The sequence below is a fragment of the Bos indicus x Bos taurus genome, chromosome 9 (assembly GCF_003369695.1).
Source record: "Bos indicus x Bos taurus breed Angus x Brahman F1 hybrid chromosome 9, Bos_hybrid_MaternalHap_v2.0, whole genome shotgun sequence".
Classification (NCBI taxonomy): domain Eukaryota; kingdom Metazoa; phylum Chordata; class Mammalia; order Artiodactyla; family Bovidae; genus Bos; species Bos indicus x Bos taurus.
In genome coordinates, this window is record NC_040084.1 from 95,664,636 (window position 1) to 95,687,724 (window position 23,089).

The window sequence follows — 23,089 nt, forward strand, 5'->3', positions numbered from 1 at the left end:
AGGTAGACCCTGAGCCCTTTCAGGTGTTTGGAAACCCTTTATCATTTATCCACAGACTTGCCTGGTGGCTCAGACAGCATCTGTCTACAATGCGGGAGACCTGGGTTTGATCCCTGGGTTGGGAAGATCCCCTGGAGAAGGAAACAGCAACCCACTCCAGTACTCTTGCCTGGAAAATCCCATGGACGGAGAATCCTGGTAGGCTACTGTCCGTGGGGTCGCAAAGAGCCGGACAGGACTGAGCAACTTCACTTTCACTTTATCATTTATCATCCAGTGTTTAACGCAGGGTGAGTTATTGCCATCTCCAGACAGATTCTTATTAAACTGTACCGAGCCTAGTGCTTCCTAACCAGAGGTTTGTGGCATATTTAATGACTGGATTCTACAACTTTTCTTATTAAAGGTTCTAAAAACCTTTTAATCTGAAGAAATATTCTGTAAAGACTCAGATAGTAGGTGTATTTGTAAGGGTGTGGAGCAGAGCCAGTCACTGAGAAAAAGACCCAGAATTCTTTCCAGATCCTCTTTCTTACTCGCCATCTACCCAAATACACTCCACTTTTTCCTGCCACCTTTTCTGCCATTGATTTTTGGCAAACTGATGTTATTTCTTCTCCAGGACTCTTGATATTTAAGAGTGCCTTTCATTGGGACATATGTAATTTAAATTGTGACCTGTAGGAATTTTGGGGAACTCTATTTAGGTTGTTGGTGTTATTTAGTCCGACTCTTTGCAACCCCATAGACTGTAGCCTGCCAGGCCTCCTCTCTCCATGGGATTTCCCAGGGAAGAATATTGGAGTGGGCTGCCATTTCCTTCTCTAGGAGTAGAACCTCGGTTGCCTGCACTGGCAGGCAGATTCTTTACTGCTGAGCCACCTGGGAAGTCCATCTCTATTTAGATACATCTATGTAAACTGGAATTTTAAAAACGTAATTGTTCATGAAAGATCGGTGATCTATAGGAGAGACCTGAACAACAAACATGTCTTTTCTAACAAGTTTGCCAAGACCTCTTAGCTCTACATGTGATTTTGAACATAATCTGTTAAGTAACCGAAATCTGTCTGAGAGAGAAAACGAAAATTCTCTACTTTTTCCTCCCGGTGTCGCCTCTCCTGCTCTTCAAGTCGCTGGACTTCAGCAAGCTCGATGTTGCGAAGCTCTTCATATGCGTACTGACTGGCCCGCAGGTTCGCCAACTCTTCTTCTTCCATCACTTCCAGAAGAGACTGCTCGATGGTCTTTCCCACCAAAACTTCTAACATTGGTTTAACTTCAAGATCAAAGTCAAACAGCTTAAACACACAAAACAAATTTAAAATTTTAATCATGGACCAAAGGCTCAGTGAAAAAAATATCCATAAGAGCAGCAATAAATAACAGGATACTACTTGTTGAGGGTCTTGTGTGTGCCAGACAATGAGCTGGTACTTTACCGTTTCTAACCTTCAAAACAGCCCAAAAGGCACAGAGGCTCTTTACAGGCAAAAACTGATAAGAGTCAAAGTTATAAAAAGATCTATTCAATCATCAGAATGAACCTTCATTCTCAATGATTTTACAATAAAACTCTAAACCCAAGGGAAATATCTTTGTCTGTCTTGTTCTCCATCTTTTCTGCTTGATTTTTATTGGTTGTTTTGATAACAGTTTGAAGAACAAAGGAACAAGAATGATGGATACTTTGGTGATTCATCTCTAGGATTTAGAGGCAACGATCGTCTTCTGTATAGATTATGAAGACTAATTTTATTTCCTAATTCAATGACAGTACTTTCGAATTCCTTCGCATTTTAAATCTCACTTAAGTCATTATGCACACTGCCTTCTCTTCTTCAGTTTCGTAAACTGGCCTGTATTCATGTATTCCACACTGATATAAAAATTAATTATTTTAGGACTTTTTTCCTAACACAGAGAATTATCTTCATAAAACTTATATAATCAACAAGCAACTAGCAGTGGAACCTTTCACGCCAGAGATATTATTTTTCCTCATTTGGTACAAATCTACCTTATGTTCATCCATTAAGCAAGTACACAAACACACAAAAATTAAATATATAAATATTCTAAACACATTTCTAAAATTTTTTATTTCTGATCAGCAAAGAGGGAAAATCAGATCATGGCATTTAATTTTTTTTTTAAAGACTAAAAAGTAAAAGATCATGATATTTAAAAATATTTCTGGGTAGCTCAGGATAAAACCATACACCATTTGGAAGGAAATGCAGTAAGTATTTAGAATCTTCCTGACTGTGAAGTGGTTTGCACTTATGTTAAGGTTTTAATTAAACCTCACTCTTTATAAAGAAGACAGAGAAGTCTAATAATGTACTATACCTCTCCTTCTAGAATTTCGGTGGCCACATCTTTGCCAGTTTTGGCAGGAATAAAGACTGGTGTTGGTGGTTTGTCCAAAAATGCATCTGTTTGGCACTCCATATCAACTTCTACTATGCGGTCGGCAATTTCTTCAAGGTATAGTTCTAAGAGAACACCATATACATTGAGTTTGAAATTCTGGTCTTTTTCAAGAATTTGAAACTACAGCCCCTTCAAAACAGAAATGAATGGATCAGAATATAAGTCTTGAAATAAAGGTGCTCAAATGTGGGGTTCAATCCACATAGTGTACTAAGCATTTTTATATATTTGGAAGACCACAGAGTCAGTCAGGCTAGAACATTTACTAAATGTTGAGAGATCACCGAGCTTTGTATTTGAAATGGGCTTCCCTGTGGCTCAGCTGGTGAAGAACCTGCCTGCAATGCGGGAGACCTGGGCTTGATCCCTGGGTTGGAAAGATCCCCTGGAGAAGGGAAAGGCTACCCACTCCAGTATTCTGTCCTGGAAAATTCCATGGACAGCCCATGGGGTTGCAAAGAGTCAAACATGACTGAGCGACTTTAACTTTGTATTTGAAAACAGAACTAAAGAATGTGAACCTATAGATGTATATACAACACAAAACATAACATGGGATGGAAAGTTGACGAGCCAGCCATGTGACAAGTCTTAAGATAATCAATGTTCAAAGGTTTGAAAATTCCTGGACATGTAAAAAAACTACGCATCACATCATTGTGTTATGGACGTTCTCTCTAGCCTACATATCATAAACAGATATAGGAAAACAAATTTCACCTTGGGAATAATTTACATGAGGCAAGGGCAGTATGGCATCATGCAAAGAACATGAGAACTGGAGTCAGCTGTTGAACATAGGACCTAGCGATTACATCCTCTTTGGGTCTTGGTTTCTTTATCTGCAAAAGGGATCATGGTTATCAGTCACCTACAGTCTGCATAATAATAAAGGAGACACAGGTAAAGGACCTGTGTCTCTGAGACACAGGAAGTACTCAACAAAAAGTGGCTGCTATTCTATCACTTCATATTCTGACGGTATAAGTAAAGACTAAAATTTAGCTCTTACAGAATTACAACTATATTGGCTAATCACAGACATGTACTTATTCTAGACTTGGTCTCAAGGTAGGAAAAAGCTTGGAATGGTCCTCAACCTTTTGTCCTTACTATCCAGAAATATCTCTGGTTATGTCCAAGGAAAACATCAAGTATTGCTTGACGACCAAGAGTCTGTCAACAACACAGCTGGACCTTATGGGTCCAGGTAAACCCCCACAGCTGACGACAGTCAGATAAGTAGGAAAAGCCTGGCACTAGCCTAGGAACGGAGAAGGCAATGGCACCCCACTCCAGTACTTCTGCCTAGAAAATCCCATGGACGGAGGAGCCTGGTAGGCTGCAGTCCAGGGGGTCGCTAAAGTCGGACATGACTGAGCGACTTCCCTTTCACTTTTCATTTTCGTGCATTGGAGAAGGAAATGGCAATCCATTCCAGTGTTCTTGCCTGGAGAATCCCAGGGACGGGGGAGCCTGGTGGGCTGCCATCTATGGGGTCGCACAGAGTCGGACACAACTGAAGCGACTTAGCAGCAGCAGCAGCAGCCTAGGAGAGCCTATGTGGCCCTGGGGAGGATGCAAGGGAATGGAGAACAAAAGGAGCTAGAAGAAGAGGCCATGGTGAGAGAGGTGGGGGACTCAGATCTAAACAGGTTTGTGCTGTGCTGTGCTTAGTCACTCAGTCGTGTCCGACTCTTTGCGACCCATGGACTGTAGCCTGCCAGGCTCCTCTGTCCACGGGAATTCTCCAGGCAGGAATACTGGAGTGGGTTGCCATGCCCTCCTCCAGGGGATCTTCCCAACCCAGGTATCAAACACAGGTCTCCTGCGTTGCAGGTGGATTCTTTACAATCTGAGCCACCAGCGAAGCCCAAGAATACTGGAATGGGTAGCCTATCCCTTCTCCAGGGGAACTTCTGGATCCAGGAATCGAAGTGGAGTCTCCTGCTTTGCAGGCGGATTCTTTACCAGCTGAGCTACCCAGGAAGCCCCGGGATTAGTAAAGCTTGGACTAATAACCCACATTTTCAGATATGCAGTTTTCAGATATTCAGTAAATGGGTTTACTTCTCTCAAAAGACAGAATACCAAAATAAAACTATACTGCTCTCCACCTTCCACGAGTCCAAGAGTGATTCATCTTGGGCTATGAAAAGCAGGAAATGCTCCCAGTTGGAGAACAGCATTTGTGAAAAGGGCTGAGAGAATTAATTTGGTCCTTATATTCTTTCTTAAAAAAATCGCCACGTCACATTTTCAGCCATACCCAATATAATAACAATATTCAGCCTATGAGTTTGTTTACTAAACGGATTTCTTCTACCACGTGACAGGGAAATACTAGATGGCATAACAGATACGTTAATATGAGAGTCAAACAAAATGAACTGACTCAGAAAACCATACACTCTCAGGAGCCACCAAGCCGTGGGCCCACATACCTGTCTGCACGTCCACATGTTTCCTGCCTTCCACAGGTTCGGGTGTACGCGGTCTGAGCTGTTCTTGGGCTCGTTTTCTGGCAAAAGCCCTCCTCCTAGCCTGCTGCTGTCTCTGAATCTCTACAGGATCAGGCTGCCCAGGCTGAACGACAGAAAAGGCTTATAAAACTTAGGAAATATTTCTCAAGGTGTATAGGAGTGCTTCTCCAAAGCAGTTCCTGGGTGGCATGAAGGCACCTGTCACAGAGCACGTCCTGCTTGGGTGGCGTGAAGGCACCCATCACAGAGCACGTCCTGCTTGGGTGGCATGAAGGCACCCGTCACAGAACACGGCCTGCTCATCGGTGACTTGGTGATTAAAAATTCACCTGAAATTTGTCAGGCAATTACAAAGGTATCTGGTAAAACACATAAAAGTAACTTCAAAGTATGACTGTTAACCAGAATAAAATGGGTGCAGAATCCCAAATAATAAACTGTTTTTCCTCATTCAAGGATTTTTTTTACCATGAACTCCTCTGATGCCTAGTAAACTGAGGTAACCATTCAGTCACAATAGATTTTAATGTATAGTTAAGAAATTGAAAACCACTTGAATTTTTTTTTAGCCTAATTTCATGACAGAATTTCCATAAAAAATACATTAGCTCACAAAGAAAACAACTTTAGTCCGAACAAAGCCTGTTCAAGTACACAAACAACAGATGACTAAGGGATTAAAGGAGGCAAAGGGCAAAGGAGAAAAGGAAAGATATACCCATTGGAATGCAGAGTTCCAAAGAACAGCCAGGAGAGGTAAGAAAGCCTTCCTCGGTGATCAATGCAAAGAAATAGAGGAAAACAACAGAATGGGAAAGGTAGAGATCTCTTCAAGAAATTAAGAGATACCAACAGAACATTTCATGCAAAGATGGGCACAATAAAGGACAGAAAAGGTATCGACCTAACAGAAGCAGAAGATATTCAGAAGAGGTGGCAAGAATACACAGAAGAACTGTACAAAAAAGATCTTCATGACCCAGATAACCACAATGGTGTGATCATTCACCTAGAGCCAGACATCCTGGAATGCGAAGTCAAGTGGACCTTAGGAAGCATCACTACAATCAAAACTAGTAGAGGTGATGGAATTCCAGTTGAGCTATTTCAAATCCTAAAAGATGATGGTGTGAAAGTGCTGCATTCAATATGCCAGGAAATTTGGAAAACTCAGCAGTGGCCACAGGACTGGAAAAGGTCAGTTTTCATTCCAATCCCAAAGAAAGGTAATGCCAAAGAATGTTCAAACTACTGCACAATTACACTCATCTCACGCTAGCAAATGCTCAAAACTCTCCAAGCCAGGCTTCAAAAGTACATGAACTATGAACTTTCAGATGTTCAAGTTGGATTCAGAAAAGGCAGAGGAACCAGAGATCAAATTGCCAACATGCACTGGATGATCAAAAAAGCAAGAGAGTTCCAGAAAAACATCTACTTCTGCTTTACTGACTATGCCAAAGCCTTTGACTGTGTGGTTCACAACAAACTGTGGAAAATTCTGAAAGAGATGGGAATACCAGACCACTTGACCTGACTCCTGAGAAATCTGTATGCAGGTCAAGAAGCAACAGTTAGAACTGGACATGGAACAACAAACTGGTTCCAAATCGGGAAAGGAGTACATCAAAGTGGTATATTGTCACCCTGCTAATTTAATTTATATGCAAAGTACATCATGCGAAATGCCGGGCTGGATGAAGCACAAGCTGGAGTCAAGATTGCCAGGAGAAATATCAATAACCTCAGATATGCAGATGACACCACCCTTATGGTAGAAAGTGAAGATGAACTAAAGAGCCTTTTGATGAAAGTGAAAGAGGAGAGTGAAAAAGTTTGCTTAAAACTCAACATTCAGAAAACTAAGACCATGGCATCCAGTCCCATCACTTCATGGCAGATAGATGGGGAAACAATGTAAACAGTGACAGACTTTACCTTTTTGGGCTCCAAAATCACTGCAGATGGTGACTGCAGCCATGAAATTAGAAGACACTTGCTCTTTGGAAGAAAAGGTATGACCAACCTAGACAGTATATTAAAAAGCAGAGACATTACTTTGCCAACAAAGGTCCATCTAGTCAAAGCTATGGTTTTTCCAGTAGTCACGTGTATGGATGTGAGAGTTGGACTATAAAGAAAGCTGAGTGAAAAGAATTGATGCTTTTGAAGTGTGGTGTTGGAGAAGACTCTTGAGGGTCCCAAAGAGATCCAACCAGTCAATCCTAAAGGAAATCAGTCCCTAATATTCACTGGAAGGGCTGATGCTGAAGCTCCAATACTTTGGCCACCTGATGCAAAGAACTGACTTATTGGAAAAGACCCTGATCATGGGAAAGATTGAAGGCGGGAGGAGAAGGGGACGACAGAGGATGAGATGGTTGGATGGCATCACCAACTCTATGGACATGAGTTTGAGTAAGCTCCGGGATTTGGTGATGGACAGGGAAGCCTGGCGTGGTGCAGTCCATGGGCTTGCAATGAGTTGGACACGACTGAGTGACTGAACTGAACCAAACCACTTTTCAGTGCACAGTTCAGGGGCATTAAGTACACTCACGTTGCGCAACCACTACCACCGTTCATCTCCAGAACTTTTTTCATTCTGTGAAACTGAAACTCCGTACTCATTAAATAACACTTCTCTATTCCTCCATTCCCTGCCAACCACTATCTGGCTTATATTTTGCATACATTTTTTTTCCCCTTTCATTTTTCTAGCAATCCATCCTTATTTTATTTCATAAATGTTTTAGTCTGTAACAGATTAGAAATTTAAAGACAGAAACAAAAATTGCTCCTTCACCACAGGTAGTCTGGAGTACTCTGTGTCAGACAATTCGAACTGTACTTACCAGTGGTACTGACTGCAGGGCGTACGTGTTGCCTCGGATCACCCTTCTGTCATACATTATGTTTCCGTAATGCACAGGTTCTTCAGGTCTGTAAAAAAGTAAATTCTAAATTATGAGTGTAATGGAGCATTGGTATCTAAAAGTCAACTTTTCATTTTCAAAAATCAAAGTATATTTGATTTACAATATTGAGTTAGTTTCAGGTATACAGCAAAGTGTACCAATTATACATATATAATATATATTTTCAGATTCTTTTCCACTATAAGTTATTACAAGATACTGAAAATATCTGTGCTATATAGTAGGTCCTTGCTATCTATTTTATATATAGTAGTGTGTATCTGTTAACCTCAGATTTCCACTTTATTCCTCATCCCCTTTCTACTTTGGTAACCATAAGTTACTATGTCTGTGAACCTATTTCCATTTTGTAAATAAATTCTATTACTTTTGTAGATTCCACATGGAAGTGATATCATATAATATTTGTCTTTGGGGCCAACTCATTTTTAATAGGATTTAGACTAAGGTGAAACTATTTTAAGAAAATAGATTTTTTTTTAAGCACCGTTGATAAAGTAGGGAAGTCCCACAATTAGGTGAGAGAAGGAAGATGTTGAGAATTATGTATGCTACATTGTTATGAAGAAGACAAAGGCCGTGTAGATGTGTATCTGTATGTATATATTTGTATTCATACATGTGTACATAAACATGGGTGTCTGGAGAAAAGTACCAAAGTATTCATTCAAAGTCATTAATGTGGTTTGGAGGCAGGAGAGGGACAGCAGGTTTGCAAGAGAAGGGGCTAGAGAATAAGGCTGTACTAAGAATACCCACAGGCATGAATGAGTACATATATTTAAAAATTAGATCTGTGTGTGCATGTATACAGAAAGAAATTTGGGGGAAAAAGGAATTAGAGTTTATAAAAAAGTGGAGGAGAAAAAAAGTAGAGGGAGCCACGTGCAGATTAATATGGAGAAGGAAATGGCAACCCACTCCAGTGTTCTTGCCTGGAGAATCCCAGGGACGGGGGAGCCTGGTGGGTTGCCGTCTATGGGGTTGCACAGAGTCGGACACGACTGAAGCGACTCAGCAGCAGCAGTAGCAGCAGTAGCAGCAGTATGATTCCATTTCGGAAACAAAACCTTCCATATACATGTACATATGCTCCTCTTTGTGTGCACAAGCAAGAAGCTGTGGAAGAATAAGACTTAAGTTTGCTTACAACAGAGAAGCAGGAGTAGAGAGGGGTGAGAGAGAATTAACTTTGCCTTTATTACTCCTTATTTGTAATCTCCATTTGCCTCACAAGAATGTATTACTTTTATAAATTTGTAAACTGAAAAATCTAATAGACACGTCTAAAAGAACTCCTCTCAAAGGCTTGATTCAGACTGCTTCAATATACCAATCAACTAATTCTCTAAAAAGAGAAATTGTTTCCAAGGAACCACCAATGATTCTTCTGTCATCTCTTGGTGTGATTTAATAGGAAGGATTTGTAAGCAACCACTTCAAGGCACTAGGAAATATTTCTCCAAGGAGTCCCTTTTAAAACTGAATTTAAAACTTTTATAATTTAAATGTTCTTATTTTGGTTTTCTTAAAGTGATAGGCATTTCTTATTAACACATGTCTTTATTGTCAGAATAAGATAATTATGATTTTAGACTCAGCTTGAAATAAGCATCAAGAACTCATGTTCAGCCTTTAATTCAACAATCTGTGTTGAGTGCTAACTATCTGTCAGGTAGATCTTTAGTGAATAAAAGTCATAAAGGGTCTTGCTTCCATGGAGCCTGCATTCTTGGAAAGTTCTGCTGATTCCAAAATTTGAAGCATACAGAAAGAACTTTAAGAGAACCATAATATTTAACGCCCTTTCCAAATATGGATACCTGAATATTTGCAACACTGATGAAGTAAAAGTACAATTTGCAGTCCAACATGGAAGGAGAACCTGATTCCTGTGAAGAGATTTACGTGGCTCCCGTTATGGACACGCTATTGTGAGGTACACCTTTGTATCCCAGTTTCTTGTTATGCATAATACATAATATAAAACTAACTTCACAGCACTGGAGAGTAGGTAAGAAAATGTATGTTGGTGCTCCTAGAAGGTGCCTGCTTGGCACACAGTCGGCCAATAACCACCTGTTGACTCAATAATAAGTCGTTTCCCTGCACATGTTATCAATCATGCCAGCATCATGACCACTAAAAAGTTAACTAATTCCCTTTATTGCTTCAGTCCTCCACAACACAGGAGAGTTTCTTGTGCTGCTGCTAAGTCGCTTCAGTTGTGTCCGACTCCGTGCAACCCCCTAGACGGCAGCCCACCAGCCTCCTCTGTCCTTGTGATCCTCCAGGCAGGAATATTGGAGTGGGTTGCCATTTCCTTCTCCAGTAGAGTTCCTTAGGGAGAGAATTTATTTCTCAGAGAGCAAGGAAGGGAAAGCAGCATAGGCAGGTTCTGCCAGGGCGAAAGGATCAAGATCCCGCGGCCCCAGGATGAGGAGAGACCCCACAGAGGCCGGTTTGCTCACTCACTGCTGCATCAGGTCGTCCCGGTAACGGCGGCGCTGGCAGGGCAGGGCCCGGGGCCGGCTGGTGTAGGTGTAGGTGGCCATGGCCGGGGAGGCGCGCTCAGCCAACGTGGAGGTCGCGCTTGGGGTCGGCCCGCTTCCCTTTTGATGAAGCTTGGCTTCGAAGCAGGTGGGCACTAGAGTGTCGTGGGAGCCGGAGAGGTGCACGTAGTGCCAAGGGCAGGGATTCCGTGATGCGAGGAGGGGCGGCAAGAAGGGAGGCGGGCGGGCCGGGAGATTGCCGGGGCAGGAAGTAGGAGCTACACAGGGACGGTTCTGGGCACCACCGAACCCTCCCGCGGCGCCCGCGCCGGTTGCCCAGCAACCCAGCGTTCCGTCGAGGGGCGGAGCCTCGGGGCTGTTCTGGCTGGCGGGCTTCCGGGGAAGGTTGCCAGTGCGCCCGAGCACTTCCGGTTCTTGACTCTGCCCACCCGCGTCTTCCTGGTCAACGAGCCTGCGCATGAAGGAGGCGTGCCCGGCGGCCCCAGCAGAGGCCTGAGGAGGGCGGCGATGGTCCCCGGCCCCACTCTCGAGGGGCTCTCGGCGGGGCCTGGGTTGGCGCCGTTCACGCAGAGCCCGCTCCTCGGGGACCGCCCTTGGCCGTTTCTCCCGCGCCTGCCGCCGCGCCTCTGATCGGGCCATCCCCGTACGATCGCACACGCATGGCGCCCAGCCTCCTATCTCTTGTTACGTGCCAGGGCCGGGCCGGGGGGCTTCCCCGTTGTCTCCGAGCACCGCCACCTCTCCCGCCCCAGGGTCCGCCTGCGTAGCTGGTCTGCCTTTTTCTGCTTTCCTTCCCTGCTTACCGTTCTGCTGCTAGTCCTTCAGGGGGCGGTCCTTGGGCGTGGAGGGCCTCCCCACAGACATCTCCTTTTTGGTAAAGGGCCACTCCAGTACTCTTGCCTGGAAAATCCCATGGACAGAGGAGCCTGGTAGGCTGCAGTCCATGGGGTCGCTAAGAGTCGGGCACGACTGAGCGACTTCCCTTTCACTTTTCACCTTCATGCATTGGAGAAGGAAATGGCAACCCACTCCAGTGTTGTTGCCTGGAGAATCCCAGGGACAGAGGAGCCTAGTGGGCTGCTGTCTATGGGGTCACACAGAGTCGGACAAGACTGAAGCGACTTAGGAGCAGCAGCAGGGCGTCTTCTTGAGTCTTTTAGGCCCTCCTCTTGCCCTAAAAATGAAGCGTCAAGGGACGGGTCTGTCCTTAGAAACAGCAAATGCACTGGTTTTAGTGTTGGCGATGTGAAAGTACTGGGTTTGTGTAAGTGAAGCTTATGCTTCCCTGAGTGAACTGTGCTGTTGGAGAAGACTCTTGAGAGTCCCTTGGATTGCAGGGAGATCCAGCCAGTCCATCCTAAAGGAAATCAGTCCTGAATATTCATTGGAAGGACTGATGCTGAAGCTGAAACTCCAATACTTTGGCTACCTGATGCAAAGAACTGACTTATTTGAAAAGACCCTGATGCTGGGAAAGATTGAAGACAGGAGGAGAAGGGGAATGACAGAAGATGGGTTGGTCAGATGGCATCACCAATGCAACAATGGACATGAGTTTGAGTGAACTCTGGGAGTTGGTGATGTACAGGGAGGCCTGGCGTGCTGCAGTCCATGGGGTCGCAAAGAGTCGGACATGACTGAGCGACTGAACTGAACTGAGTGATAACAGTTGTTTGCCTTTGCGTTTGCATTCAGTTAAGTAGTGTGTGGATTTAAATCTGAATTCTGCACTGTACTAGCCCCATATTTTCTGGCGAAGTAATGTTTTTGTGTTTCATATTGCAGATGTGCAAAAACAATCATTTAATGTCATTTCCTGAGATGCAGCCGATTGGGTGGAAGTTCTTGTGGGCATTTTTCATTCTGAAACGCTTGGAGTATCACATGGACGTGTCACACTGCCGGTTTAGACGTGTGTCTGGAGTTCGGTGGAAAGGTTGGAGCTAGAGATAAGAATTTGGTACTGGTGAGAGTTCAGAGGGTTTTAGAGACATTAAAAGTAAAAAGGAAGGAGTGTGGTCTTGGTGAAACCAAAAGTTTCAGGAGCGGTGGAGTCACCTTGGTTATTATGTAAGAAGTTATGTAAGATGAGAACTGAGAAGTAACTGTTGGGTTTGCCAGCATGGAAGTTGTCTGTGAACTTCACAAAAATAGCAGTTTCTGTGAAGTGGTGGGAACTGAGCCCAAGTGGAACAAAGGGAGGACAGTTTTAGTTGTGAGATGCAGAGTCTGTAACCACAGATTATTCTTTCCAGATGTTTTGCTATTGTCTTAACTACTTAGTGAAGTGCATGAGGCCTTTGGACGGTAGCAGCTCATGAATTAATAAGTTTTTGCCACAAGGTGTCACTAATTCTTCATTAGCTTTTTCTGGCAAATAGAATAATTGGAGCACAAGCATACCTGTATTAAGGAAATACTATTTTTTTAAATCACATTTTAAAAATAGATCTACTAGAAGGTAATTGTTTACATTGTATAAAGTTTTCTGTTTAAGTTCTCTCTAGAATATTTGAATAACTGACTTATTGGAAAAGACCCTCGTGCTGGGAAAGATTGAAGGCAGGAGGAGAAGTGGACCACAGAGAATGAGATGGCTGGATGGCATCACAGACTGGATGAACATGAGTTTGAATGAGCGAGCTTTGGGAGTTGGTGATGGACAGGGAAGCCTGGCGTGCTGGAGTCCATGGGGTCCAAAGAGTTGGACATGACTGAGCAACTATCTGAACCAAGAATATTTGACATCTGTGCACAGGCCTAAAAGGACATATTGAACGCAAGGCTGGGAATCAGCAGGTTAGGGTTCTGGATTTAGAGCTCTGGATTGGGAGTTAGAAGACTGGGGTTCAACTCCAGTTTTACACTCACTAGCTGTGTGACCTCAGGCAAAATTTAAGTGATTCTTCATCTTACTGATTTTTTAAAATCTTTCATTATTATTTTAAAGTAACAGTAAATGCCACTTTACTCATCTCACTCAATTATTTTTACATGTCAAAACAGATGTGTATAACAGATGTTTAGAAAATGGTTAAGTGTGATGTAAATACAAGAGTTAAAACAACTTTTATAAAAATCACCTATGCCCAAGTTTGTAGCAGTATAGGTACAATATTAAGCAGTTGTATTAGTGAAGATTATCATTTGCAATGGTAAGAATCCAGTTTCTTGCTTGGCTAGAAGGGCATGTTTTGAAGTTTATAAGGGGAGTTCAGGTGACTTCAGGAATGGCAGTGCTACAGGATGGAAGGGCTATGATTCAAATTTGATTAAAATCCCTGGAATCAGGGATTTGGATGACAGCAAAGTGAGCACCCCTAACTTCCCTCTGTTTTTCCATCTGATCTTTATCTCTCTGGTTCCAGCTTGCTTTCTCCACTTAATAGGGAACATTGTGATGTTATGAAGGTTGTAGGACATCCACGGTACAGCATCCTGTAGCTTGAGAAGGTGAGAAGATGGAGCTGAAGGAGAAGATGCTATGAATTATCTTGATTTTGATGAGGAGAATATGAATTTCAAATTGATGAAAGCCAATGTCAACTAATACTGACTTTCAAATTAAAGAAAAAATAAAAAGCAAATGTTTTGGATGACCATCAGCAGATTAATGGATAAGAAAGCTCTGGTACATATACACAATGCAGTATTACTCAGCCCATTAAAAAGAATACATTTGAATCAGTTCTAATGAGGTGGATGAAACTGGAGCCTATTATACAGAGTGAAAATATCAAAAGATATTTGAAAATAACATACATATTTTCAAGTGCAATGTGACATTTACTAAGATCTTTGACTTAACCATTGAAAGCCTCAATAAAGTTAGGAGACTGAAAAAACCCAGAGGGTGATTGCAGAGAAGAAAGCATTTAAATGAGAAATTGATATCAAAATAAGAAAATGAAAGATACTTTTAAACATCCCATGTATTTGGAAATTAAATGCCCATTTTTAAGTGATGGGTGTATCTAAGGAGCCATAACAGGGAAGATTAGAAAATGTAATAGAATAAAAATGGAAAGAGAATTTACCAGGATTTGTTGCATGCAGCTGAAGCTGCTCAATGCAATTAAATACAATGTGGAGTCTTGAATAAGACATGAAATCAAATAATGGACACTAGCATAAAATTTTGTGAAATTTGAACAAAATCTGTATCACGTTAATTTCCTGTTTTTTTTTTTTGCAGCATAGTATTTCTTTATATTCTCAGAATTGGATTATATATGCCTTTGAACTATGCCTTTGAATAGTCAGAGGAAGCTGAATCTCTAGAAGTGAGACTGTTCGGCATCCCTAAAAACACTGGCACTACCTACGAATAAGACAGGAAACCACAAGAAAAAGAATACTTGAAAGACAGCTAGATGCGACTGAAAGGGAGTGATACTACAGGCAAAAGAGCTTTCTGAGTGCCAGCGATGGTGCTGTGGCGCCGAGAAAAGGACGGTGAGTACAGCTGTCCTCACGGGTCTCGTGCGGTAACCAGGGGGGCAGAAACTTAAAACATTGTGTGAGACGTGTGATAACAGGGTGGGACCGGGTGCTGTAGGAGCTCAGGGACCCCTCACCCACGCTGGGGGTCATGGCAAGCTTCCTGCGTGAAAGGACACTGGAAATCAGGTCGTGTGAACTTGCAGGAGTTTGCTGGATGAAATGAGGGGGGAAGAACACCACGTGTGAAGCCCAAGAGGTGAGAGAACGCCTAGAACCTTGAGGCTCTGAGAGCTTGCTGTGCCTGAATCAACACGAAGTAGGGGGGATTAAGAAATATGTGATTCAAAGGAGATTGATGATGCAATAACAATTCAAATCCACATTATGGAGAAGGTTGTTGAGTATCACATCAGTGATTTAGAGAACCATCCTGAAAAATGTTCCCAGAACTAGAGGAAAGGATTAAAAATATTGACCCTATTGGGGCTTCCCAGATGGCTCAGACAGTAAAGAATCAACCTGCAATGCAGGAGACCTGGGTCGGGAGGATCCCCTGGAGAAAGGAGTGGCTAGCCACTCCAGTATTCTTAACTGGGGAAATCCCATGGACAGAAGAGCCTGGTGGGCTATGGTCCATGGAGTCACAACTGAGTGGCTGAGACAGATGATTGATATATAGCAGAGCAGATAATTCAACCTAAGCCTGCTATTCCTATGGTGCAATAGAAGTAACAACTAGACTTAATTTAACAACTGTTTCCTGAGTTAAGTATTAGTACTTGAATACACATCAAGAGGGTTCCCCACAATCCAAGAAAAACTAATGGCAACGTTTTTACATTACAAGGACATAGAGGACAGATCTTATGACAATTCAGGCAAAAAGAAGCAAATCCCCTTGCAAAAATGAAAATCCCACTGACCTTAGGCTTTTCTGTAACACTCAAGATCAGAAGACAATTAAACAACGTCTATTAGAGTTTTCAGGGAAAATGCTGGGAACAACCTCACACTCAAAAAGTCCACTATTTTTCAAGGCAATGGCATTTACTTTCAGATTTGCAGCCTTGCACCAGACATTCCTGAAAGAAATGAAAGTGAAAGTCACTCAGTCGTGCCCAACTCTTTGCCACCCCATGGACTGTATAGTCTATGGAATTCTCCAGGCCAGAATACTGGAGTGGGTAGCCTTTCCCTTCTCCAGGGGATCTTCCCAACCCAGGGATCAAACCCAGGTCTCCCACACTGCAGGTGGACTCTACCAACTGAGCTATCAGGTAAGCCCATTGACCATCCTGTCCCTCATTAAAAAAAAAAAAAAAAACAACTCACAAAAACACTAACAAAAGAGAAGTCAAAATGAGAGCTCAGTAATGAGGGAACCATGATTCAGAAGGACTCATGAGACCAGCCTTACTTTGGACCACAATGTAGCTACTTGGTTGACCTCTGTGTGGTCTGGTCAGTTCTGGGGGCTGAGAGTGAAACTTGGCCTGCAAAGCTTCCCTGAACTGTTCCTCCTGAGGTAACTCCCATTTCCCAGAAAATATATTTCTCTTCCCACATGCTTTACCCCTTGTTTCAGAAGGAATGTCAAGTTTGATGACTGCTTAAAACTGATTCGGTTTCCAACATCTGGTAATATTGTCTTAGCTACTTACCTGGTTGAAATACAATGTCGAGAGGAACTGAACACTCCTTTTCTCAGAACAGATCTGAATGCAGCGTACTGATTGGTTTCACGTCCAAGAGCCTTTTATGCTTTCTGCATCTTTCAAACTCGGATGCTTGCCTGGCTTGTGGTACTCTGAATTGGGCGAGACGAGCAAACCGTGTATTAGCAGCCATTGCAGCCTGAAGCTTTGCTTTATCTCATCTGGGACTTGTGAGTATCCCCTTGTTAACCTATGGTTGGAACCAGCACGTTCATTATATACATATGATGCTGATGTTTAGAAATGTAGCTTATCTCTTTTTCTATTTCTTAAAGAAAATCTCAGAAGCAGATACACAATTTATCATTTCCTTTTCATCAAGGAAGTTAGTGACTCAGTTCAGCAGGAGTGATATTCATAAAGGAACAGGAAAAGGACTGAGAATCATAACATTTCTAGTTACTGTTGCTGTGTAACCGGTTCCCCCAGAGACGAGCGTCTTCAGTAATAACCATTTTCTCAGGGTCCCACATCCTTTGGGCTAGGAATTGGAAAAGGGTGCAGTGGGGGTGGTTTGTGTTTATCCCGTGAAGCCTGGAACCTCAGTTGGTAAGACTGAGTCTCCAGTTAGAGGCTGGAAACTTCTGGAAGTTCTTCCACTCTCCTGTCTGGTGCCTGGGTTGTGATGACTTGAGTGCTAGGGCCACTGCTCAAAGCAGTTGCTAACTTGCCCAGACTCAAGAAAAGGGTCCATAGATCCCACTTTCAGTAGGAGGAGTGTCAAAAAGAAACGCTAAACTGAGAAGGGGATGGCACCGCACTCCAGTACTCTCGCCTGGAAAACCCCATGGATGGAGGAACCTGGTAGGCTGCAGCCCATGGGGTCGTGAAGAGTTGGACACGACTGAGCGACTTCCCTTTCACTTTTCACTTTCATGCATTGGAGAAGGAAATGGCAACCCACTCCAGTGTTCTTGCCTGGAGAATCCCAGGGATGGGGAGCCTGGTGGGCTGCCGTCTGTGGGGTCACACAGAGTCGGACACGACTTAGCAGCAGCAGCAGCAAACTGCTTCCCTGGTGGCTCAGACGTCTGCCTGCAATGCGGGAGACCCAGGTTCGTTCCCTGGGTCAGGAAGATCCTCTGGAGAAGGAAATGGCAACCCACTCCAGTACTCTTGCCGGGAAAATCCCATGGATGGAGGAGCCTGGTAGGTTATAGTCCATGGGGTCGCAAAGAGTCAGGCATGACTGAGAGACTTCACTTCAAACTGCTAATATTGGTTTTCTTTGGCTCATGGAACGGTGTTATGGATTGAATTTTCTCCCCTCCCCTGCAAATCATGTTAAAGTCCTAACCTTCAGAACCTTGGAGATAGGGTCTTTGCAGGTAGAGTTAGTTGAATTAGAACTATGTCATATTGGAATATAGTGGACTCCTAGTCCAATATGATTGGTGTCATTTTAAGAAGGGGAATTTAGGCACAGACCCCTCCAAGCAGGAAGCCCCATGAAGATAAAGACAGTGGTGTGGTGTTTCTGCAAGCCAAGGGAGCTACCAGAAGCTAGGGGAGAAGCCAGGAGAGACTTCCTTACTGCCTCAGAAGGACCCAGCCTGAGTCACACCGTGATCTTGTACTTCTAGATCCCATAGCTAGGAGACCATCAATTCCTGGTGTGTAAGCCGCCCACTTTGTTATAGCAGTCCTAGAAAACTAATTCAGATGTGTTTTAGTTTGTTTATAATTTTTAATATTTTTCATATTTTTGACAAGGAACGTATGTTTCTTTAAAAATGGGGAAAATACATTTATTTAATATAATAATTTCAATGTCTAACTTCCATAAAACATGGAAATATACCAAAAGCTTAACTACGGTTTTATCTGTGTAATACAAGTATTGTTGTTCAGTCGCTCAGTTGTGTCCAACTCTTTGCAACCACATGGACTGCAGCCCACCAGCCTTCCCTGTCCGTCATGGTCTCCTAGAGTTTGCTCAAACTCATGTCCATTGAGTCAGTGATGCTATCCAACCATCTCATCCGCTGCCGCTGTCTTCTCCTTTTGCCTTCAATCTTTCCCAGCATCAGGGTCTTTTCCAATAAGTTGCGTCTTTGCATCATGTAGCCAAAGTCCTGGAGCTTCAGCTTCACCATCAATCCTTCCAATGAATATTCGTGGTTGATTTCCTTTAGGATTGATGGGTTCGATCTCTCTGAAGTTCAAGGGACTCTCAAGAGTCTTCTCTAGCACCACAGTTCAAAGCATCAATTCTTCAGCACTCAGCCTTCTTTATGACCCAGCTCTCACATCCATACATGACTACTGGAAAAATCATAGCTTTGACTACGTGGACCTTTGTCAGCAAAATGATGTCTCTGTTTTTTTTAATACACTGACTAGGTTTGTCATAGCTTTTCTTCCAAGGAGCAAGCGTCTTTTAATTTCATTGTTTCAGTCACTGTAATTACAGTATAGGTATTTACAATTATAAACCATTACAAGTATAGGTAATTAAAAAAATTCCTTCTATTTCTCTGTGCTGAAAATGTTTTCTGTTATAAGTGTGTGTCACTTTGTTATGGGAGGGAAAAGAGACCTCAGGAAGCAGCCATTACAGTAGAAAGAGTAAGGGCTTCAGGGAGCTGGCCCTGGGTCCTGCTGTGCTACTTAGTAATTCTCAGCCTGCTTCCTTATCTGAACATGGGAGGAATATTTCTGTGTTGCTGTGATGTGTCAAGGAATGAACATACCTGAAGCACCTAACGTGGTGCCTTATGAGCTCAGCCTTCACTCTCTATAACTTAACTGATAACTTCTGTGACTGTGATTATGGGGTAGGTACAAGACTGAAGTAATTCAAGAGCCATGAATGATTTTCCCTGATAGTGAAAGACTAAGGATGTGAAAAGCTAGGACATGGAGGGGTGGCTCTTACTGAGAAGCAAAGGCCATTTGAGCTAAGAGCCTCTACTTACCCAGGTTCCCCCTAAGGTTTTAGGAAGGATCAGGGCAAAAATGGATCAAATGGTCATGTGGCTTTGAAAAAATTTGCAAAAGATATTTTAAAATGCAATCAGTTAAGACTGCTGTCTCCTTCCACTCTGACCCCCACACCCACCCTGCCCTTGGATGGCCATGGAGTGGCCATGGGGCTTTGGGGGTTGGGATATGGGAAATGGATGCATTTACTTCGGTGAGATGTATTTATGCAGGGTGCTGTCACCTTCTTGAATAGATAAGCCATTGATAGCTGATCTGGGGTACTAGGGCCTTGCAGAGAAATTCCCACTGACCACTATGCCTGCTCACCCAGCTTGAGATGAATAAGAACACATATAAGAACAGTTAAAAAAATTGTTTATTTGAGTTTTGGCTATGCTGGGTCTTCGTCCCTTTGCACGGGCTTTCTCTAGTTGCTGCAAGGAGGGGCTACTCTTGATTGCGGGGCTTGTCTTGCTGTGGAGCGCAGGCTCTAGGCACTCGGGTTCAGTAGTTGTGGCTCGCAGGCTGTAGAGTGTGGGCTCACTGGTTGTGGTGAACAGGCTTAGTTGCTCTGTGGCATGTGGAATCTTCCTGGACCAGGGATTGAACCCGTGTCCGCTGCATTTGCAGGCAGAGTATTATCCACTGAGCCATCAGGGAAGTCCCTGTAAGAACACTTTTTACAGGGCCTTGTGCTGACAGTATGTGGGTACGTGAGGAGAAAAAAGGTTTGAAATATACGGAGCCAGAAAGTGTCTGTGGAAAGATTTTCCAGATTTTCCAGCCTCTATATGAAAGAAACGATCGAGATCCTCTTTCCGCCATCTTTCCGTGCCGCCAGAATGGTGCGCATGAATGTCCTGGCCGATGCTCTCAAGAGTATCAACAATGCCGAAAAGAGGCAAACGCCAGGTCCTTATTAGGCCGTGCTCCAAAGTCATCGTCAGGTTTCTAACAGTGATGATGAAGCATGGTTATATTGGCGAATTTGAAATCATTGATGATCACAGGGCTGGGAAAATTGTTGTGAACCTCACAGTCAGGCTAAGTAAGTGTGGAGTGATCAGCCCTAGATTTGATGTGCAACTCAAAAGATCTAGAAAAATGGCAGAATAATCTGCTCCCATCCCGTCAGCTTGGTTTCATTGTACTGACAACCTCAGCTGGCATCATGAAGACCATGATCATAGACCATGAAGAAGCAAGACGAAAACATACAGGAGGGAAAATCCTTGGATCCTTTTTCTAGGGATGTAATACATACAAATAAAATGCCTCAGAGGACAAAAAAAAAAAAAAAGAAACGATCGAAATCTCTCTAAATTTGACAAAAACCCTAAAAATGTACTTGACATGACTGAGTTGAGAAGCTGAAAAAAGTATTCTAAACTATTAATGTTGATGAGAACACCATTTTAATAAAGTAAGCTAAAAAAACCCAGATATAACTTTTATTCTTTCTGCAGAAAATGTTTATTTTATATAAATGTTTGTTTATTTTACAAAATCTTTATTTATAGGAAGAAGCAATTTAAAAGGGTGTGTAGACAAAATCCTATTAAAAAGTGATTTAAAAGGATATGCAGAAAAAGGAACATTAATGAAATGTGTCTAGAGGTTGTTAATCACAATATTATGTAATTTTGAGAGGGGGATTTTGTTTGTTGTCAAACCACTGCTTCATTCAAATGATAACTTATCTAATGTGAACATTAAATTTATAATTTGTGATTTGTTTCTCTCCATATTTTTGTTTGCTTTTAAGTTTGTGTTTGTGAGTTTGCATCCTTGTTCTCCAAAATGATGGAAGGCCCCTCAATACCTGGGTCTGACTTAAGAGAGCCCAGCTTTCAGATTAATCCTTGTTCTTCTCAGAAGTTGTTATTGAATCTGATGCTAATACTGAGTATTGAGCTTCTGTTCCATCTCCTACAGAAGAACTGAAAATTGGAGCAGCTATTTACCGATCATTTCCTTTTGATCTGGAAGGTTTCAGTGGGTCTGTCTAGTAAGACCTTGAGGATGCTGTTGACCTAGTCAGAGTAAAACCATGACTCAGAGTGTGAAAAAATGGCTCTCAGTTTCCTAGGATGTTTTAAATATAAAAACATGCTGTGCTTTTGAATAAAAAGTACAATTTAAAGCCAGTGGATGGAAATTTCCTATAAAAAGATACCAAAACCCCCCTCACTCTTCCTATTCTTAAAAATAAAAGTTGTTTTTGTCAGAGGATCTGAGACCAAAATACATTTTTTGAAATGAACTTGGCAGACTGTGATAAGGCCCATGAGCCCAGATTTCTTACCTGGGGCAGCCCCTCCACCATGCTCCTTCTGTGCTTGGGTGTCTTACAGTTTCAAAACACAGGGGGAAAATAGACTTGCATGACAAAATTGTTTTTACATATATGTGATTTTAATTTGAACCCAGGAATTACTCTGTGGTTCTAAAAATATTTCAGGTCTGTGAAGCTCTATTACAGATTATTTATAGCAGGTTTATTACAGAAAGAACTTAAAACCAGTATCCAACCTAGAGTATTTACTACTCACCGCACCGCCCCCCGCCTCCCCCCCAACCCCACCCCCATGCTGGTATGAAGAAAAAGAGCATGTCTTCAGAATATCTGTGTTCAAATGCCAACTTCATTCTTTGGCAAGTTACTTAATTTTCTTATCTATAAAATATAGATGCTGATATTCACCATGAACTTCCCCAATGGCTCAGCAGGTAATGAACCCACCCCCAATGTAGGAGATGCATGAGATGTAGGTTCAATCCTGGGTCAGGAAGATCACTTGGAGGAGGGCATGGCAACCCACTCCAGTATTCTTGCCTGGAGAATCCCCATGGACAGAGGAGCCTGGCAGGCTACAGTCCATGGGGTCTTAAAGAGTATTGGACAAGACTTAAGGACTAAACAATTTGAAAATTTAGCTCTCCAGGCCAGTATCATGCTTTGCTCCACCCTAGATGCCTTCTGGGTGCATATTTGGGGGTGGCTCCAGTGGCTGCTGGCTTAGTGGCCACAACATCCTTTGTTGAATGATATGGCAAGCAACGTTTTTTCATCCACAGAGGCAAGGGTATTAAATAAGATGACATTTTTAAAGCCTGGGCCTTTGATAATATGAGCAGGGGCCAGCAGATGGTAGTTTAAATTTTGCCTATTTTCTGACTCTTTAATTTCTGGGAATGGCCAGACATTTTGAAAAATTACTATCTCCACCATGGGGTTGCATAGTCAGACATAAACATTCATGAATTACACCAACATTCACAAATTAGATTCGAAACAGGACTCAAACAATTTGTTTAAATGCTAATGTAACAAGAGGAATTGCATGCATGCAAATGAACACCTGTGAAAATTCTTAGGCAAGAGCTGCTAAGTTTAGCAACATTGGTTTAGCCATTTGAGAGCGGGAATCTCTTTTGGGGCCAGATGTCCAGTTTTGAAAGCTGTACTGTGTTGGGCACTGGGAAAATAAAGAAGCCTCCTGACTGCTCCTCATATGAGCACGAGAACCCAATGCAGCGAACGGCGGCCTGAAGCAGGTTAGGCTCCTTGCCTGTGGCCTGTGTGTGTGTGCGTGGTCAGTTGTATCTGACTCTTTCCCACCCCATGGACTGTA

At 42.8% G+C, this 23,089-nt stretch overlaps 1 protein-coding gene and 1 pseudogene across 7 annotated transcripts in view; one reads left to right on the top strand and one right to left on the bottom strand.

Moving 5' to 3' along the window:
- Positions 1-11,556, bottom strand: part of RSPH3 (radial spoke head 3 homolog) — a 40,671-nt gene extending 29,115 nt beyond the window's left edge. For all 6 annotated transcript variants that reach the window (XR_003512695.1, XR_003512694.1, XR_003512696.1 and 3 more), the window contains exons 1-5: positions 10,334-11,556; positions 7,775-7,862; positions 4,881-5,022; positions 2,353-2,498; positions 1,098-1,301 (exon numbers count right to left, since the gene is read on the bottom strand). Coding sequence is in view for 3 of the 6 variants with exons in the window: in XM_027551956.1 (XP_027407757.1) it covers positions 1,098-1,301; positions 2,353-2,498; positions 4,881-5,022; positions 7,775-7,862; positions 10,334-11,010 (1,257 nt within the window). In the remaining 3 variants the exon portion in view is untranslated. The remainder of the gene's footprint in view (positions 1-1,097; positions 1,302-2,352; positions 2,499-4,880; positions 5,023-7,774; positions 7,863-10,333) is intronic.
- Positions 11,557-11,958: 402 nt separating this feature from the next.
- Positions 11,959-21,199, top strand: LOC113898634 (annotated as a pseudogene). The gene is made up of 4 exons (XR_003512697.1): positions 11,959-13,824; positions 14,567-14,826; positions 16,528-16,699; positions 18,665-21,199. The product of XR_003512697.1 is annotated as a 40S ribosomal protein S15a pseudogene (transcript).
- Positions 21,200-23,089: the final 1,890 nt, after the last annotated feature.